The sequence below is a fragment of the Aethalodelphis obliquidens genome, unplaced genomic scaffold (assembly GCF_003676395.1).
Source record: "Aethalodelphis obliquidens isolate GAN/ISIS:26980383/991018 unplaced genomic scaffold, ASM367639v1 scaffold30, whole genome shotgun sequence".
NCBI classification, from domain to species: Eukaryota; Metazoa; Chordata; class Mammalia; order Artiodactyla; family Delphinidae; genus Aethalodelphis; species Aethalodelphis obliquidens.
In genome coordinates, this window is record NW_020837974.1 from 8,435,797 (window position 1) to 8,455,751 (window position 19,955).

The following is a 19,955-nucleotide window of genomic DNA, read 5'->3' on the forward strand; positions in this document are numbered from 1 at the left end:
CTGGCTTCCGGCACCCCACCTTCTAGATCTCGCGGTATTTCGGCCACATCCGGACTGTCGCGGAGGCCGGCGGAGGGACGCTCTCCGTGCGCAGTCCTGGGGTGGGTCGTTGTGCAGGCGGGCGCCGTGCGGCCTGTCGGGGAGACGCGGCCGGAGTGGGAGGGAGAGTCAGCATCCGAGAGGTGCAAGAAGACAGGCTTTAGGCTGGAAGAGCCCTAGAGGAGCGATTTTGCAGGTGGGGGCCCCAGACAGAGGCTCTGATAGGGAGACCGGCTGAGGTCGCGCCGCAGGCCCGACAGAATGGGTGCGGCCCGAGCGCCCCCGAGCTCAGCCCAACCCACCCCTCCTGTCCTTGGAGGCGGGAGGGGCTCCGAGCTTTGGAAAGCTCTGGAAAGGAAAGGGGGGGGGGGGAGGTTGAGAGTCCCGCCGTTGGGGTGGAGGATGAAGGCTCCTCTAATCAGTCACTCCCGTGCACCCCTCCTTCCCCGGTCGCACACACCCCGTCCACCCGCCAGTGTCGTCGTCCCTCCTGGTGCCCAGGACCTTCTAGTAGAGTTTACAAAGCTTTAGAGACACCTCTACCAAGAATGGCCGACCCTGAGCACTGACGTGGCGCGAGGCACTGTTCTACGAGTTTACAGGAAAGCAGTCCCGCGTTACAGATGAGGAAACAGGTATACAGGTGATAACCTGCGGAGTCACCCAGTCCCTGCCCCTCCGGTCTGCCCAGCCGTGCTGTGAACCCGGCCACACTGTTTCTGCTTTAGGGACCAAGAAACCATGGCTGAGCTCAGTTAAGTGGATTCGTTCAGAGTCTACCAGAAAGAAAGTAGAGATACGGTTTCTCCTCACAAGAAGCGTATTTAAGTTGATCAGTATCCTTATAAGCTTCATGTGCCCCACTGCTGTTTTCTGGGCATACAGAGAATTCCTTGCCCACAAAAAGGTCAGGGTCAAGTGGGACAGGGAGGTGTGTGGCAGGTTGTTAACCTTAGAGGAGTGTACAAACCCAGTGGGGGGGACCAGTGACCGCTTCCCTGGGAACAGTGGTCAGGGAACCAGCGGTGAAAAGAACAGTTAGCACAGGTGCTGAAGAACCTATCCGTAGGAGGGGGTGCATGGTGCCTGGCTCACTCTTTCCTCCCTCCTTTCCACTTGTTTACTGAGTTACTAAGATGTGCCAGTCCAATCTTGGAGCTGGGTGTTCAACTATGAACAAGATCCAGACATTTTCTGCCTTCCGGGAGCTCAGAGTCTAGTGGGGAGACAGGTAGACTGCAAGCAGCATGGTATGGCTAACACCAGGAAAATTACGAGGGGCTGTGGGAACACAAAGGAGGTCCATCTACCCCAGATTTGGGGTGGAGGTGGGGGCCATGTGAGAGAGGACTTGGGAGGATGAAACATCTAAGCTGAGATGTAAAGGAAGAGCAGGAGTTTCTCACTGGGACCATTCACCTCCACAGGAGGGAGAAATCCTTGCCTGGGCTTTGGACCTCTCAAAGCGGGGGCTCTAGGAGCTGGGCGTTTAACAATGGGAAGTGTCCGGGTGAGAAAGAAAGGGAAAAGAGCCCAAAGACAAACCTGGAGGAAGGGACAGTGAACAGATAATTTCTGTTGGAGAGGGGACATGAAGACAAACAGTGTTCTTTATCTTATCACTGACTGTGTTCTCTCTAATTGTTTACCCCTCTATCTTACCACTAGAACTGAAAGCATCTTACAGTCAGGTTCTTTCATCTCTTTATTGTCCAGCATCTGACCAGGCTGAGAGTGGGTTTCTGAATTTTGGGAAAGTTGAGCGGTTTTAGATACAAGGCTGGAAAACCCAGATTGTGCAGGACTTAACCGAATGTTAGCTGAGAAGTTTGTATTTTATTCCTCGGGAAGCAGGTGTTTATCAAAGGCTTTTGTGATGCCACCAGAACTGTGTTTGAGGAAGATTAGACTGACTTTGGCGTGTTAAAAGTTCCAAGGGGGGAAAAAAAAGTTCCAAGGGAAAAATGTGCAGGGCAGGGAGATTGTTCAGGAGGCTATCTAATGAGATGATAAATATCTGAGTTACTGTCATGGTTTTAGAAATGGTGAAGTGGGGCCAAATGAGGGAGACGGAAGAATTGATAAGCGTTTGTGCCCATCTGGGTTTAAGAAACAAATGGAAGTGATGTGGGAAACCAGCCTGAGAGAACTGTATATGTACAGAAATGGAATTCAGGGTGTGTGTGGAAGGAGAGCTGGCTGGAGAAAAAGTAAAGAGTTCTGTTTTAGATGGGCTACATTGGAAGTGATGGTGAGTTGTCCATATAGAAATATCAGTGGACACTTGGGGAATTACTCCAAGGGGAAATATGGGATTGAAGCCCCTGAGAGAGGCCAGGGCTGAGGTCATCCCTATAGAGGGGAGAGCTGAGGCCAGGGGAGAGCTGAGGCCAGGGGAGAGAAACTAGAGTCACATTCTCGTGTGCTCACTCCCACATCTGGGGCTGGAACTCCTCCCCACCCCCCTGGCAAGTCAGTCAGCCCCTGTCAGCATCTCCACGGCAGGGAGTCACTACCTCCCAAGTCCTCTACTCGGGCCATCCCAGCCACTTGACTGTTAGAAAAACGTCCTCACATTCAGCTCCTAGTTGCTTCCCTTTAAATCGCAAAATGGTTCATAACACTCTTAGCAGCTACCGTATCAAGCATTGACTTTGTACCAGGCACCATGCCCTGCTTTGCAAGTGTAACTGTTAACAGGGAACATGCACAGCCTCATTCAGGAAGCCTAGTGCAGTCAGAAAATGGCTGTATGTCTTCATCCCCATTCTTCCTCTAAATCTTTGCTTGCCCTTGGATTACATCAAGCCACCAGGACAGACTTGTTGCAATAGCCTAAATGTCCTGTTCACGTTAATAGTCAAAACTCTGAACTTTTAAGTCAGTGTTAAAGCTTCTCCCCTTCCCCTCCTGAGCTTGCTTCAGGCTCCCACCTTGGGAGTGGAGAGTGGTTGTCTTCTCCATTTCTCCATCTTACTTCCTCACTACGCCTCATCCCTGAAGACTGAGGCTTCAGGCCCATCAGTGTTGGTGGAGGGGGTTGTGAGAATAAAGATAGGGGCAGGAAGGGTCCATTTGGCATTAGTAAGAATTCTCTGAGCTTGATGGGAGTTTGTGGCTGACACTTCCATGTGGTGCTTTTGTGGGTCTCTCTTACCTGCAGTTCCCTTGACCTGGGGGGTTACACCTCAGCCTTGCTGTCTGCAGTTGCTCCCTCAACCTCTGTTTTCTGGAATCCTCCAGTACCTGAGATTGGTCCATTGTCTGTCCAAGTGGCCCTCTTGGGCAAAGTCCCTTTAAGATTGCTTCTAGTTGGCCCTCTCTCCTGCCTGGCCCACATCTAGTCTACAAGAGACACATAGGTATCCTTCACCCCATCAAGTTCTGGGGGTGTAGGCTGTTTCAAATGCAGCTGCTGCTCTTTGCTAACAGCTAACCAGCTTCCGATTTTTCCAGGCAGGGGCCCACCGCCAGCCTCTATGCCTGCACAAGCTTCAGAGGGCACAGGCCAAGCTATTCTAGGGGTGTTCTTTCTGGTTTCGTGAACTGCTTCAAGAAAGCTGAGACTTGTGAATATTTGAAATCAGGGAGAAAGAGGCTATAATAGAGGTGAAGAGCTTTGAGATGCTAGAAGTGAAGAGAGAAAAGGATTAGGTGGGAAAAGATGAGGTCAGAGGACACTTATCCTTTTGATTTTGGGAAGAAACTTGAAGGGCACCCAGCGGGCAATTGGTGAGGTAGGGCAGTTTGCATCCCGTGGCCTTAGCCTTCCCAGGCAAGACCTAGAAAATGAGAGAGGTTGCTGCATGGTGAGGAGGTTTGGATAACAGTTGTAGCCATTGGGGGAATGCTGGGAAAATCAGGAACGGTGAGAAAGGATTCATTGGCAGCTCTGGGGGCCCAGCTGAAGGTCTGCAGTGTGTCCTTTCTGTGTGCCCAAGCTCATGTGGCTTCTCACAGCCCAGACCCCACACCAAGTTCACGGATGTACGGGTGGGCCACACACCCACACATTTGTATCCTTGAACACAAACACATGTTTCTATACGGGGGATTAAAAGCAATTATTGCCATATAGTTTACATACAGTACAGTATACAGATCTTCAGTGTGCAGTTGGATAGTTTTGACAGTTTGCAGTCTTCTAACCACCACCCAAAACAAGCTATAGAAGCATTTTCATTATTCCAGAAAGTTCCCTCATGCCCCATTCCCCAGGCAGCTACTTCCTGACTTCTATCACCATAGATTAATTTCACTAGTTCTTCATTGCATGTTTTCATACACAGTATAGAAATACATTGATGTCCTCCTTGCCACACCCCCACACAAGCCGCACACGTGCACCTATACTGACCATTTTGTTCCTTACAATAGGCTGAGGCCACAGTCGAGCTGTCAGATTTTTGCTCTTAGGTGCACATATTCTATGCTAACCTACCTTCTCTTCAACCCTAAAATCGTACCTCAAAGTGCAGTATTTCAAATCTTTCCTTTCAGATCCCTGGAGATAAAATGAAGAATTAGAAAGGTGGTAATCATCCCACCTGCATGAGAGTTTTCTTTATTTTCCTCTAGGGTCTCTAGAATATCGGCAAATGGGGACATAAGATTTTAAAACAGAACTGTTTAGATATATAGCTTAACTTTCAGTTGTGGCCCAGCTGGAAGTCAAAGGGTGTGGCTTTCCAAGATACATGCCAGCAGAGCAACTAGGAGATGGTGGACTGGTGACAGCAGAGGCAGCAAGAAGCTGCTGGCAAGGAGCTCCCAAGAGCTGAGAGTCGCCGATGGTGGCAGATCTGAGTCGGGAGCAAAGCCTGCAGTCCTCCAGGCCAGCCGGAGGTCAGGGAAGTGAGAACAAAGCTGAATCCAGAGGTTGGTCATGTCCAAGAACCCGTGTCAGGTGCAGAAGGTGGGGCGCTAGCCCAGTTGAGCAGAGGAGAAACAAGTGCTGGAGACAGAGTTGGAGGAGGTGAGACCAGACCTGGTGGCCACACAGCCTTTGTGTAGCAGTTCGCTAGCCGCTACCTTTGACATGTGAATTGCTGCATGGGTGGGCCTGTCACCCTCCCAGGACCACTAGGGTACCTCTTGGGGGTGTAGTGGGCCTAGGTTTGGGGCGATGGGAATGAAGGTAAGATAGACAAGGGACAGGGATGTGGTGGCTTGAGTCTGGGCCTCTGGAGATACTGGTGCTCACTAGCCACAGGACCTTCTCTGAGCTGAGAAATGGTTTCAGGACCACTTCTGCAGCCTCCACAGCTCTGGGGTGCTGCGCCTGTGACTGTGTTCTCTAGCTTTGTCAGGGTTCAGGCCACAAGGAAGGTGTCTGGTTGGGGTTGAGGAAAGACTATACCAGATCCCTTAGGAGCCTGACCCTTAGGCAGCATCACTGGATCCTCCCGCTTACAAACTTGGCCAGCTCCTGCTCTGGTCTTTGGCCTGAGATTTCTCTGAATGGTGCTTTCTGTCTACTGGACATCCAGAGGCTCCTAGATGAAACTGAAAAGAGAGAGAAAGTAGGAGTAAAGGAATTTGTTTCCTAAGCTCCTGCTCTGTGCTGGGCCCAGTTCTGGGCAATTTATGTTTGTTATTTCAACATAACATTCCTACAGCCTTTCCAGGGTGTATTATTGCCTCAGTTTACAGGTGAGAGCATTGATGCCTGTCACTGTATTTAAGCCTGGGTCATCCTGGCACAGCCTCAGTTTCCCACACAGAACCAGGGCATAGTGGGGTTGGCTGTGGACCCTGATTCATATCTGTGCAGTCCTCTGGTTCCTGCTCAGCCTGAGCCAGGAACCCAGAGTAAAGCTTACGGTCTGACTTCTCCAGGAGTGTTGAGTGATGCCTCTTTTCCACTAGAAGCAAATGCCCATCAGTTGTGTCCACCTGGACTGTCTGGGCCTGAGCACTAGACCAAGCTCTCAGGACCCTGGAATGCCTGTGAGAAGGATGGGGTCAGGCCCAGCCTCTGGCAGTGATGCCATCAGTCAGAATGGAATTGGTCAGGCATAAGGAGGCAAGAAGGCCTGAATCTGGCCAATTTCCCCTTAGTCTCAGGCTATGATGACCCCTAATGAAACATCCCTTCTCAAAGGTAGACACGGTCTTTTACTGGAGCTGAGCTCTCCAGCCCAGCTGTGTCTGGACCGGAGAGAGAGCCCCACACAAGCCCCCTAGGTTGAAGTTCAGGCCAGGTCATTACAGGGAGGGTGAAGAACCTTCCTGCTGGTGGGTGTCCAGTGTGCAGAGATGAGGCCTGTGCTGGCACCCTGCTCTCCTGACAGTAGGTGGCTCTTCGCCACCCAAAAATCTGTGTGGATTTCCCAGATGTGTCAGTTCATAGGAATATTGGTATCCTCTCACCCTATGAAGCCAGATCCCCAGGAGGTGCTCCCTTTGACCTCCCTTCCCACCTGCCTGCCCCATCACCCTTGCAAGAGCTATTGCACTAAATGCCCTGAAAGTCTCTTCAGAGCTGTGCTGTGCTAAAAGACCCCAAAGGGGGATGTCTTAGACTTGCCATCCTGGCTCCACCGTTTTGAATAGATCACCAGGAAATGAGACTTGGTAGAAATAATCATTACAAATGAAACCCACAGTGGCAGAAACCATACTCGGTAAAATCCGATACAATAAGAATCTGATTAAGGAATCAGGTATTTATTGTAAAATTCACAGGGAAACAAGACTTGATCTTGGGAGAAATAATTTTGGCTAAACAAAATTGAAAGTGAAAAAAATTGGAATTGGTTAACTGTGAAATATAGAAAATCAGTTAAGGGATTAAATCGGCTTAGTGGAATTCATCTAAGAAAAATACTTTTTGCAAAACCTCATCGACATTTGTTTAATGGTTCTATATAAAAGCTCAACATCAGAATATTCTTAGGCCCCAAATGGTGGAGCCAAGAACATCTTCCACCTTTCAGAATTTGGAGTAGTGCTGGAAGGGCTGTTAGCTACGTCCGGTCCTCCACCCACCTGGGCTAGTGGCCCTCCTCATCACGGCTCACAGGGACGTGTCTTCTCTCAGAAGTGTGCCGTTAGGTTCAGGACTGTACTTACCCTCCTGAAGTTTACCAGCAGGTGAGGCAGCTCTTTTTTTTTTTTTTTTTTTAAATAAATTTATTTATTTATTTTTGGCTGCGTTGGGTCTTCGTTGCTGCGCGCGGGCTTTTCTCTAGTTGCGGCGAGTGGGGGCTGATCTTGCTGAGGTGTGCGGGCTTCTCATTGTAGTGGCTTCGCTTGTTGCAGAGCACGGGCTCTAGGCGCGTGGGCTTCAGTAGTTGTGGCATGTGGGCTCAGTAGTTGTGGTGCGTGGGCTTAGTTGCTCCGTGGCATGTGGGATCTTCCTGCACCAGGGCTTGAAACCTGTGTCCCCTGCATTGGCAGGCGGATTCTTAACCACTGTGCCACCAGGGAAGTCCCAGTGAGGCAGCTCTTGCTTGACAAGGGAGAGTGCCCCCTTTGGGAAGGAGATGTCTGAAGGAGTTGATTGCTGGGGCTGGACTGGGTTTTTACCTGAACGCCCAGAGACAATCCCTTGGCTAGTGAATAAAGAGATGGAGGTTGTAATGGGGAAAGCGGGTTGGAGTGTGAGGATGGGCTCTGAGCAATAGACCAGATAGGTTAGGAGCCAGCTTTTAGGTTGGCTTAGCAAAGTTGTGGGACTAGACACAAAACCCATCCTCTCTCCCCTATGCTCACCACCTCCAGAATGACCTGAGATCAGGACTTTCAGAGGCAGAGGACCTGAGGGTACGAGTTGGGATGTCCTCAGGAAGGATCTTTATGTAGCATCTAGAAGTATGGCCTCAGGTCAGGATGGCCCCATTGGTGAAGGCAGGAATGGTGACTAGTAATAATGTAGTCATTCAACACGTGCTTACTGAGCACTAGTCTGCATCAAAAATCTTGGGCACTGGGTGAGGACACAGCAGTGAACAAGAAGGTCAAGGTCCGTACCCTCAGGAGCCGTATATTCCACTGTGGGGAGACTGATGATAAAACAAGCAGACAAATGAGTGCAATAATGCAGGTGAAGACAAACTCGTAGTTTGCAAAGATCACCCTGACTGCCATGGGAAGATCAGACTGTAGGGAGAAAGCAAGAAGCCCAGTTGGGAAGTATTGCATCCTCAGGAGAGAGATGCTAGTACCTTGGTCTAGGATGATAGCCCTGGACTCGGGTTTGGAACATATTTAAGTAGTAGAGCTAATAGATTGGATGTGAGGGACTGAGGGAAAGAGAGGTTAGGGATGTGACCTTGAGTAACTAGGTGGCTAAATGGTGCTGTTTATTGAGACAGGGAAGACTAAAAGACATATTGGAGGTAAGGGCACGTGTAATTTAAACATTCCTTTTTGGCCATGTTTTATTTGAGATGTCCATCAGGCGTCCAAGTGGAGCCTGGAGCTCAGTGGAGAGGTCAAGTAGGGGCCATAGTTGGGGAGTCGTTATTATACATGGGGTATTCAAGGGACTAGATGAATCACCTAGACTCTAGGTCTTAGATGCTTGTTCTCAGCTGACAGTGACTTTGCCCCTCTTCCAGGGGACATTTGGTGAAGTCTGGAAACATTTTTGGCTGTTATAACTGGAGGGTGGGGTTGCTACTGGCATCCACCCAGTGGAGGCCAGGGATCCTGCTGAACATTCTGCAACGCACGGGTCGGCCCCACGACGAAGCATTATCTGGCCCCAAATGTCAGTGGTGCTGAGGTTGAGAAGCTCTGTCCCAGGGTGAGAGTAGATAGAGAAGAAAAGAGATGACTGTGCCCAAGGGCATTCTCATGGAGAGAGTTAGAGCAGGAACTATCTGAGAGGTAGGAGGGAAGCCTGGAGAGTGGGGTGTCCTGGGAGTGGAGAGTGTTTGGGGAAGGAGGAGCGCTCAACTGGGTTACTGAGGCTCCATGTTTGAGCACAAAGAGAAATGACTAGTGGATTAGGCAAGAGGAGTATTTTTGATGACCTTGATAGGAGCAGTTTCTGTGGTTTGGGGTCAGAAATTCCAGGGGAGAAGGTTGTACCAACAGCTAACAATTACTGAACACTTCCTCCCTGCTCAGAATGTCTTACATGTGTAATTTCATTATTCCACACACAACAAGTACTATTATCCTTGTTTTACCGAAATGGCAATACTATTTTTACCCCCATTTTACAGAGGTAGAAACTGAGGCACAGAGAGGCTAATTATTCCCTCAAGTCAGGCAGCCAATAGTAGGTGGCACAGCAGGGGTTTGGACCTAGAGTTTGGAGGTGAAGAAATAGAGGCAGTGTTAACACCACTTTTTTTTTTTTTTTGGTATGCGGTCCTCTCACTGTTGTGGCCTCTCCCATTGCGGAGCACAGGCTCCGGACGCTCAGGCTCAGCGGCCATGGCTCACGGGCCCAGCCGCTCCGCGGCATGTGAGAACTTCCCGGACCAGGGCACGAACCCGTGTCCCCTGCATCGGCAGGCGGACTCTCAACCACCGCGCCACCAGGGAAGCCCAACACCACCCTTTTGAGAAGTCTTGGCTGTAAAGGAGAACAGAGACTGGTACAGAGGATGTTTGCGTGCCACTAGGAATGACCTGTATGGAGGGTGAAACCGATGATGCTGGAGGGGAGGCTGAGAGCTGAAGTCCTTGAGGAAGTGAGAAGGATCCAGGGCCCAAGTCAAGGGGTTAGCCTTTCTGGGGAGCATTGTTCTGGTAATTCTGAAGTGGACCCTAACTGTTTTGAGCAGGATACCCCTGGACTTGACTGGCCTTCAGAGGTCTTCTGGCTGCCCCCACCCCAGCTAAAAGGTAGCCTCCCTGCAGTAAGCTGCTGCACAGGCCCAGCCTTCCCCCTCAGTGTCCATGGGGCACCAGAGACAGTTGTGCCAAGGAACCAGTGTCCCAAGAGCAGCCCTGTAATCAGGAACCAGAGCCCAGGCTGGCTGGGCAGTTCTGTCAGTACAACTGAGCCATTCTCCTCCTTCCACAGACCATCGCAATCTTCATCATAACCCTAAAGGCCCCTCACAAGGGCACCTGCGTCGGCCTCCCCAGGGTCTTCACTCATTACTCTCTTCCCACTGTTGCCACACCAGGCTCCTTTTGAAATCTCTCAGATACTAAGTTCCCTCCTGTTGTCAGTTCCTACCTCCTCCATCCTCTCCCTCTCCTCCACCTGCCTAGGTCTTGCCTAACCTCCTGTCTCAGCTTAGCAATCACATCTCAGACAGCCCTTCTCTGATCCCAGCTAGGTGAGGCCCTCCTATTAGCACCTCCCATGACACTGGATGCTGACTCTTAAAAAAACGCTTTTCCTACTCACAATGTATTTTTTTGTCCAGTGTCTGCATTCCATGCTAGACTGTAACCTTCATGAGGGTAAGTCTAGTTTACCACACTTATTTCCAGTGCCTGGCCTGTGGTAAGTGCTCAGTAGTTATTTACTGAAGGAAAGTGAATTGGTGACTGTTTTACAGCCTGCTTTGTATTTATATGGTTCAGATATGTCGTGTGCAACGATTATCTCCCCTACACACATTTCACTATCAATTTTGGGATTTTCCCTGATCACATGCGTGATTATTTTCACCTTTGTTTGAAGGCATGTTAAGAAAGAGTTGAATTATCTTACTTTGTGGTCATTCATCTAAAATAGAAAGATGCACTAAGCTTTTACATGATTGATTCTTCCCTGTAGGATGAGTGGTTTGGTTTTGTGTGAACCAACAGAGCTTTACAACATCTTGAATCAGGTCACAAAACTATCCAGATTAACTGAACCCAACTATCTCTGTTTATTAGGTAAGTACTTTAAAAAATGTTGTGAACAGTGTCCTTCAAAGATTATTTTTCATGAATTAACAAACTTTGAAGAGTAATAAATTACTTTAGAAAACTATTAAACTAATTAGGCATAGCTCAAAATGCTACTATTAACTGTCATGTGACTTGGAATATTGCCAGATTAAATAAATCTAGAAGAAAAGTTCCCAGAAGACTCATGTTTGAGTCCTCTTACTTTTTTTTTTTTTAACATCTTTATTGGAGTATAATTGCTTTACAATGGTATGTTAGTTTCAGCTTCACAACAGTCACCGTTTACCCTTCCCCCTCCCCATAGCCTCAAGTCCATTCTCTAGTAAGTCTGTGTCTTTATTCCTGTTTCACCCCTAGGTTTTTCATGACATTTTTTTTTCTTAAATTCCATGTATATGTGTTAGCATACGGTATTTGTCTCTCTCTTTCTGACTTACTTCACTCTGTATGACAGACTCTAGGTCTATCCACCTCATTACAAATAGCTCAATTTCGTTTCTTTTTATGGCTGAGTAATATTCCATTGTATATATGTGCCACATCTTCTTTACCCGTTCATCCGATGATGGACACGTAGGCTGTTTCCATCTCTGGGCTATTGTAAATAGAGCTGCAATGAACATTTTGGTACATGAGTCTTTTTGAATTATGGTTTTCTCAGGGTATATGCCCAGTAGTGGGATTGCTGGGTCATATGGTAGTTCTATTTGTAGTTTTTTAAGGAACCTCCATACTGTTCTCCATAGTGGCTGTATCAATTTACATTGCCACCAACAGTGCAAGAGTGTTCCCTTTTCTCCACACCCTCTCCAGCATTTATTGTTTCTAGATTTTTTGATGATGGCCATTCTGACTGGTGTGAGATGATATCTCATTGTAGTTTTGATTTGCATTTCTCTAATGATTAGTGATGTTGAGCATTCTTTCATGTGTTTGTTGGCAGTCTGTATATCTTCTTTGGAGAAATGTCTATTTAGCTCTTCTGCCCATTTTTGGATTGGGTTGTTTGTTTTTTTGTTATTAAGCTGCATGAGCTGCTTATAAATTTTGGAGATTAATCCTTTGTCAGTTGCTTCATTTGCAAATATTTTCTCCCATTCTGAGGGTTGTCTTTTGGTCTTCTTTATGGTTTCCTTTGCTGTGCAAAAGCTTGGAAGTTTCATTAGGTCCCATTTGTTTACTTTTGTTTTTATTTCCATTTCTCTAGGAGGTGGGTCAAAAAGGACCTTGCTGTGATTTATGTCATAGAGTGTCCTGCCTATGTTTTCCTCTAAGAGTTTGATAGTTTCTGGCCTTACATTTAGGTCTTTAATCCATTTTGAGCTTATTTTTGTGTATGGTGTTAGGGAGTGATCTAATCTCATACTTTTACATGTAGCTGTCCAGTTTTCCCAGCACCACTTATTGAAGAGGCTGTCCTTTCTCCACTGTACATTCCTGCCTCCTTTATCAAAGATAAGGTGACCATATGTGCGTGGGTTTATCTCTGGGCTTTCTATCCTCCTCTTACTATTGTTTTTACTGAAATATTTTAAACATCTAACAAACACATAGTAATACACATAAGCACTTATGTACACACCGTTAAGATTTAACATAATAAAAAGTTACACAAATGTACCCCTCTTTTGTACTCCATCCTGATCCTCTTCCTTTCCCTCCCTGAAGATGACTGCTTCTGTATTTTTACACGTTTACGACATAGGCAGGCATCCCAAAGTAATGTATGGTTCAAACATTTACATAAACAGTACCATAAGGTACAGTGATCCTGCAACTTACTTTTTTTTTTTTTTTTGCGGTATGCGGGCCTCTCACTGTTGTGGCCTCTCCCGTTGCGGCATGTGGGATCTTCCCAGACCGGGGCACGAACCCGTGTACCCTGCATCGACAGGTGGACTCTCAACCACTGCGCCACCAGGGAAGCCCAACTTACTTTTTTTTGATTTAGTTTAATTTTTTTTTTTTATACAGCAGGTTCTTATTAGTTATCCATTTTATACACATCAGTGTATACATGTCAATCCCAATCTCCCAATTCATCATACCCCCCTGCCCCCACTGCTGCTTTCCCTTCTTGGTGTCCATACGTTTGTTCTCTACATCTGTGTCTCAGTTTCTGCCCTGCAAACGGGTTCATCTGTTTCCCCATTTCTGTATATGAAGATCTAGTTTATTTTAACTGGTAGTTGCAATATATATCCATTCCTAATTGATTGTGATGTGTTGCTTGCATTGTGTTGCTATTATGAACAGTGCTGCAGTGAACAGTTTGTATCTCTCTCCCTATTCATGTGCAAGAATTTTTTCAGGATATATTCCCAGAAATGGAAGTACCAAGTTGCACATTCACCTTCACTACATTATTGTCAAATTGCCCTCCGAAGACATTGTATCAATTTTATACTCCAATCAGCAGTGTAAGAAACATACCTACCAATACCTGGTTTTGTCACCCTTTAAATTTTTTTCTCTGATTGGCATGAACTTGTATTATGATGTTTTTCCCCACAATTAAAAACATCGTGTTTAAAATACACATAAAATTTACCATCTTAACCACTTTTAAATGTCCAGTTCGGTGGTACATCATCACCAGCATCTCCATAGCTCTTTTCATCTTGTAAAACTGAAACCCTACACCCGTTAAACAATAACTCCCCATTCCCTCCTCCCTGCAATGCTGGTAACCACCATTCTACTTTATGTCTCTGATTTTGACTACTCCAGGTGCCTCATATAAGTGTAATCATACAGTATTTGTCTTTGTGACTGGCTTATTTCACTTAGCATAATGTCCTCCAGGTTCATCCATGTTGTAGTGTGTGTCAGGGTTTCCTTTATTTTTAAGGCTGAATAATATTCCATTGTATGTATATACCACATTTTGCTTATCCATTCATCCATCAATGGACACTTGGGCTGCTTCCACCTTTTAGCTGTTGTGAATAATGCTGCTATGAACATGGATGTACAAAATGTCTCTCTGAGACCCTGCTTTCAATTATTTTCAGTATATACCCAGAAGTGTAATTGCTGGATCATGTGGTAATTCTATTTTTAATTTTTTGAGGAACCACCATTGTGTTTTCTGTAGCAGCTGTACGATTTTACATTTGTACCAGTAGTGTACAAGTGTTCCAGTTTTTTGGAATCCTTGTCAACGTTGTTATTTTTCTGGGTTTTTATTTTTTTTTTTTAGTAACCATCCTAATGGGTGTGAAGTGGTATCTCATTGTAGTTTTGATTTGCATTTCCCTAATGATTAGGGATGTTGAGCATCTTTTCATGTGCTTATTGGCCATTTGTATATCTTCTTTGGAGAAATTACTATTCAAGTTCTTTGCCCATTTTTGAATTGGGTTGTTGTTTTCAAGTTTTAGGAGTTCTCTATATATTCTGGATATTAATTCCTTACAAGATAGATGACTTGTAAATAATTTCTCCCCTTCCGTGGGTTACCTTTTTACTCTGTTGATATTGTCTTTTGATATGCAACATTTAAAATTTTTCACAAAGTTCAACTTGTCTATCTCTTCTTTTGTTGCTTGTCATATCCAGGAAATTGTTGCCAAATCCAGTGTCATGAAGCTTTTGCCTTATGTTTTCTTCTACAATTTTTATACTTTTAGGCCTTACATTTAGGTCCTTGATCCATTTTGAGTTGATTTTTGTATATGATGTTTAGATAAGCATCCAATTTCATTCTTTTGCATGTGGATATCCAGTTTTCCCAGCATCATTTGTTGAAAGGACTGTCTTGTTCATGGTCCCTAGGGAGTCCACATGAATTTTGAATAGATTTTTCTATTTCTGCAAAAAACATCATTGGAGTATTGATAGGATGGCATTGAATCTGTAGATTGCTTTGGGTAGTATTGACATCTTAATATTAAGTCTTCCAATTTGTGAACACAGAATTTTTTTTTTTGCCTCTAATTTCTTTCAGCAACATTTTGTAGTTTCCAGAGTACAAATCTTTCAAGTCCTTGTTTAAATTTTATTCCCAAGTATATTATTATTTTTAATGCTATTGAAAATGGAATTGTTAATTTCCTTTTCAGATTGTTCATTGATAGTATATAGAAATACAATTGACCCTTGAACAATGTGGGGAATAACCTGTGTATCACTTATAGTCAGCTCTCCGTGTCTGTGGTTCTTCTGCATTCGTGGATTCAACCAACCATGGACCATTTAGCATTGTAGTATTTATTATTGAAAAATATCTGCATGTAAGTGGACCCATGCAGTTCAAACTCATGTTGTTCAAGGGTCAACTGTACAACTGATTTTTCTGTGTTGGTTTTCTGTCCTGAAGCTCTGCTGAATTCATTTATTAGTTCTACTAGGTTTTTTGTGTGTGGAATCTTTAGGATTTTTTTTGCATATAAGATCATATCTTCTGTGAACTTAGATGATTTTACTTCTTCCTTTCCAATTTAGATGCCCTTTGTTTCTTTTTCTTGCTTAATTGCTCTGTCTAGGACTTCTACCACTCCGTTGAATAGAAGTAGTGAAAGTGGGCATCCTTGTCTCGTTTCTTAAAGAAAAGCTTTCAGTCTTTCACCATTGAGTATAATGTTTGCTGTGGGTCTTTCATATATGTTTTTTTATTATGTTCAGGTAACTTCCTTCTATTCCTAGTTTGTCAAGTGTTTTTATCTTGAAAGGGTGTTGAATTTTTCGTACTTTTTCTGCATTGATTGAGATAATCATGTAGTTTTTCTTCCTCCTTCATTCGTTTGAAGTGGTAAATTAAATTGATTTTTGAATGTTGAGCCATTCTTGCCTTCCAGGAATAAATTCCACTTGATCATGGTGTATAATCCTGCTGAATGTGGTTTGCTAGCATTTTGTTGAGGATTTTTGCATCAGTGTTTATAAGGAATATGATCTGTATTTTTCTTGCTGTGTCTTTGTCTGACTTTGGTATCAGGGTCATGCTGGCCTCATACGTTGAGTTAGGAAGTGTTGCCTTCTCTTCAATCTTTTGGGAAAAGTTTCAGAAGGATTGATATTAATTCTTCTTTAAATGTTGGGTAGAATTCACCAGTGAATCTATCAGGTTCAGGGCTTTTTTATTTTCAGCCTAAAACATTTATATTTTAGTAAACACATGATAATTCCCTCTGAGAATGAATACATATCCAGGTCATGAATTTCAAGAAGTTTATTATCATTTTTCAAGAAAATAAGTGATACACTGAATTCTTAAGTGTTACATTCCCAAGGAGTGGTGGATGAGATTCTTTCCTGAGAGCAGCTATTGGTTAATTAGATGTGGGAAAGGCTCTTTCAGGGTAACAGATTGGGGAGGCTACAGACAAGGGAAAAGCCTCAGTGCCCATACTATATTTGGCTTATTTTTATTTTTATTTTTTTAAATTTAATTTTATTTATTTTTTATACAGCAGGTTCTTATTAGTTATCCATTCTATACACATCAGTGTATACATGTCAATCCCAATCTCCCAATTCATCACCCCCCCTCCCCCGCCACTTTCCCCGCTTGGTGTCCATACATTTGTTCTCTACATCTGTGTCTCTATTTCTGCCCTGCAGACCAGTTCATCTGTACCATTTTTCTAGGTTCCACATATATGCATTAACATACAATATTTGTTTTTATCTTTCTGCCTTACTTCACTCTGTATGACAGTCTCTAGATCCATCCACGTCTCTACAAATGACCCAATTTCGTTCCTTTTTATGGCTGAGTAATATTCCATTGTATATATGTACCACAACTTCTTTATCCATTCGTCTGTCGATGGGCATTTAGTTTGCTTCCATGACCTGGCTATTGTAAATAGTGCTGCAGTGAACATTGGGGTGCATGTGTCTTTTTGAATTATGGTTTTCTCCGGGTATATGGGCAGTAGTGGGATTGCTGGGTCATATGGTAATTCTATTTTTAGTTTTTTAAGGAACCTCCATGCTGTTCTCCATAGTGGCTGTATCAATTTACATTCCCACCAACAGTGCAAGAGGGGTCCCTTTTCTCCACACCCTCTCCAGCATTTATTGTTTGTAGATTTTCTGATGATGCCCATTCTAACTGGTGTGAGGTGATACCTCATTGTAGTTTTGATTTGCATTTCTCTAATAATTAGTGATGCTGAGCAGCTTTTCATGTGCTTCTTGGCCATCTGTATGTCTTCTTTGGAGAAATGTCTATTTAGGTCTTCTGCCCATTTTTGGATTGGGTTGTTTTTTTTTTAATTTTATTAATTAATTTATTTATTTGGGGCTGTGTTGGGTCTTCGTTTCTGTGCGAGGGCTTTCTCCAGTTGCTGCAAGCGGGGGCCACTCTTCATTGTGATGCGCGGGCCTCTCACTATCACGGCCTCTCTTGTTGTGGAGCACAGGCTCCAGACGTGCAGGCTCAGTAGTTGTGGCTCATGGGCCTAGTTGCTCCGCGGCATGTGGGATCCTCCCAGACCAGGGCTCGAACCCGTGTCCCCTGCACTAGCAGGCAGATTCTCAACCACTGCGCCACCAGGGAAGCCGGGTTGTTTGTTTTTTGAATATTGAGCTGCATGAACGGTTTATATATTTTGGAGATGAATCCTTTGTCCGTTGATTCGTTTGCAAATATTTTCTCCCATTCTGAGGGTTGTCTTTTGGTCTTGTTTGTAGTTTCCTTTGCTTTGCAAAAGCTTTTAAGTTTCATTAGGTCCCATTTGTTTATTTTTGTTTTTATTTCCATTACTCTAGGAGGTGGATCAAAAAAGATCTTGCTGTGATTTATGTCAAAGAGTGTTCTTCCTATGTTTTCCTCTAAGAGTTTTATAGTGTCTGGTCTTACGTTTAGGTCTCTAATCCATTTTGAGTTTATTTTTGTGTATGGTGTTAGGGAGTGTTGTAATTTCATTCTTTTACACATAGCTGTCCAGTTTTCCCAGCACCACTTATTGAAGAGACTGTCTTTTCTTCATTGTATATCCTTGCCTCCTTTGTCATAGGTTAGTTGACCACAGGTGCATGGGTTTATCTCTGGGCTCTCTATCCTGTTCCATTGATCTATCTTTCTGTTTTTGTGCCAGTCCCATACTGTCTTGATTAAAGTAGCTTTGTAGTATAGTCTGAAGTCAGGGAGTCTGATTCCTCCAGCTCCTTTTTTTCCCCTCAAGACTGCTTTGGCTATTTGGCGTCTTTTGTGTCTCCATACAAAATTTAAGATTTTTTTTCTAGTTCTGTAAAAAATGCCATTGGTAATTTGAAAGGGATTGCATTGAATCTGTAGATTGCTTTGGGTAGTAGAGTCATTTTCACAATATTGATCCTTCCAATCCAAGAACATGGTATATCTTTCCATCTGTTGGTATCATCTTTAATTTCTTTCATCAGTGTCTTATAATTTTCTGCATACAGGTCTTTTGTCTCCCTAGGTAGGTTTATTCCTAGGTATTTTATTCTTTTTGTTGCAGTGGTAAATGGGAGTGTTTCCTTAATTTCTCTTTCAGATTTTTCATCATTAGTGTATAGGAATGCCAGAGATTTCTGTGCATTAATTTTGTATCCTGCAACTTTACCAAATTCATTGATTAGCTCTAGTAGTTTCCTGGTGGCATCTTTAGGATTCTCTATGCATAGTATAATGTTATCTGCAAACAGTGACAGTTTTACTTCTTTTCCAATTTGTATTCCTTTTATTTCTTTTTCTTCTCTGATTGCTGTGGCTAGGACTTCCAAAACTATTATGTTGAATAATAGTGGTGAGAGTGGACATCCTTGTCTTGTTCCTGATCTTAGAGGAAATGCTTTCATTTTTCACCATTGAGAATGATGTTTGCTGTGGGTTTGTCATATATAGCCTTTATTACGTTGAGTTAGGTTCCCTCTATGCCCACTTTCTCAGTTTTTCACCATTGAGAATGATGTTTGCTGTGGGTTTGTCATATATAGCCTTTATTACGTTGAGGTAGGTTCCCTCTATGCCCACTTTTTGGAGAGTTTTTATCATATATGGGTGTTGAATTTTGTCAAAAGCTTTTTCTGCATCTATTGAGATGATCATATGGTTTTTATTCTTCAATTTGTTAATATGGTTTATCACATTGATTGATTTGCATATATTGAAGAATCCTTGCATCCCTGGGATAAATCCCACTTGATCATTGTGTATGATCTTTTTAATGTGTTTTTGGATACTTTTTGCTAGTATTTTGTTGAGGATTTTTGCATCTATATTCATCAGTGATATTGGTCTGTAATTTTCTGTTTTTGTAGTATCTTTGTATGGTTTTGGTATCAGGGTGATGGTGGCCTCATAGAATGAGTTTGGGAGGGTTCCTTCCTCTGCAATTTTTCGGAAGACTTTGAGAAGGATGGATGTTAGTTCTTCTCTAAATGTTTGATAGAATTCACCTGTGAAGCCATCTGGTCCTGGGCTTTCGTTTGTTGGAAGATTTTTAATCACAGTTTCAATTTCACTACTTGTGATTGGTCTGTTCATATTTTCTATTTCTTCCTGGTTCAGTCTTGGAAGGTTATACCTTTCTAAGAATTTGCCCATTTCTTCCAGGTTGTCCATTTTATTGGCATAGAGTTGCTTGTAGTAGTAGTCTCTTAGGATGCTTTGTATTTCTGCGATGTCTGTTGTAACCCCTTTCTCCTTTCTAATTTTATTGATTTGAGTCCTCTCTCTGTTTTTCTTGATGAGTCTGGCTAAAGGTTTATCAACTTACTCCATCTTCTCAAAGAACCAGGTTTTAGTTTTATTGATCTTTGCTATTGTTTTCTTTGTTTCTATTTCATTTATTTCTGCTCTGATATTTATGATTTCTTTCCTTCTACTAACTTTGGGTTTTGTTTGTTCTTCTTCCTCTAGTTCCTTTAGGTTTAAGGTTAGATTGTGTATTTGAGATTTTTCTTGTTTCTTGAGGTAGGATTGTATTGCTATAAACTTCCCTCTTATTACTGCTTTTGCTGCATCCCATAGGTTTTGGATTGTTGTGTTTTCATAGTCATTTGTCTCTAGGTATTTTTTTTAACATCTTTATTGAAGTATAATTGCTTTACAATGGTGTGTTAGTTTCTGCTTTATAAAAAGTGAATCAGTTATACATATACATATGTTCCCACATCTCTTCCCTCTT

The 19,955-nt window shown here is 43.7% G+C and overlaps 1 protein-coding gene across 10 annotated transcripts in view; it reads left to right on the top strand.

The window, feature by feature from the left end:
- STYXL1 (serine/threonine/tyrosine interacting like 1) overlaps nt 1–19,955 on the top strand; it is a 67,666-nt gene that overhangs the window by 652 nt on the left and 47,059 nt on the right. For 2 of the 10 annotated variants that reach the window (XM_027126113.1, XM_027126119.1), the window contains exons 1-3: nt 95–235; nt 516–682; nt 10,733–10,836. In XM_027126113.1, coding sequence (XP_026981914.1) covers nt 663–682; nt 10,733–10,836 — 124 coding nt within the window. In that variant the 5' untranslated portion in view covers nt 95–235; nt 516–662. Of the gene's footprint in view, nt 1–7; nt 236–515; nt 683–10,732; nt 10,837–19,955 lie in introns of those variants that run through there. The other 8 variants (XM_027126123.1, XM_027126121.1, XM_027126114.1 and 5 more) reach the window with 7 other exon arrangements.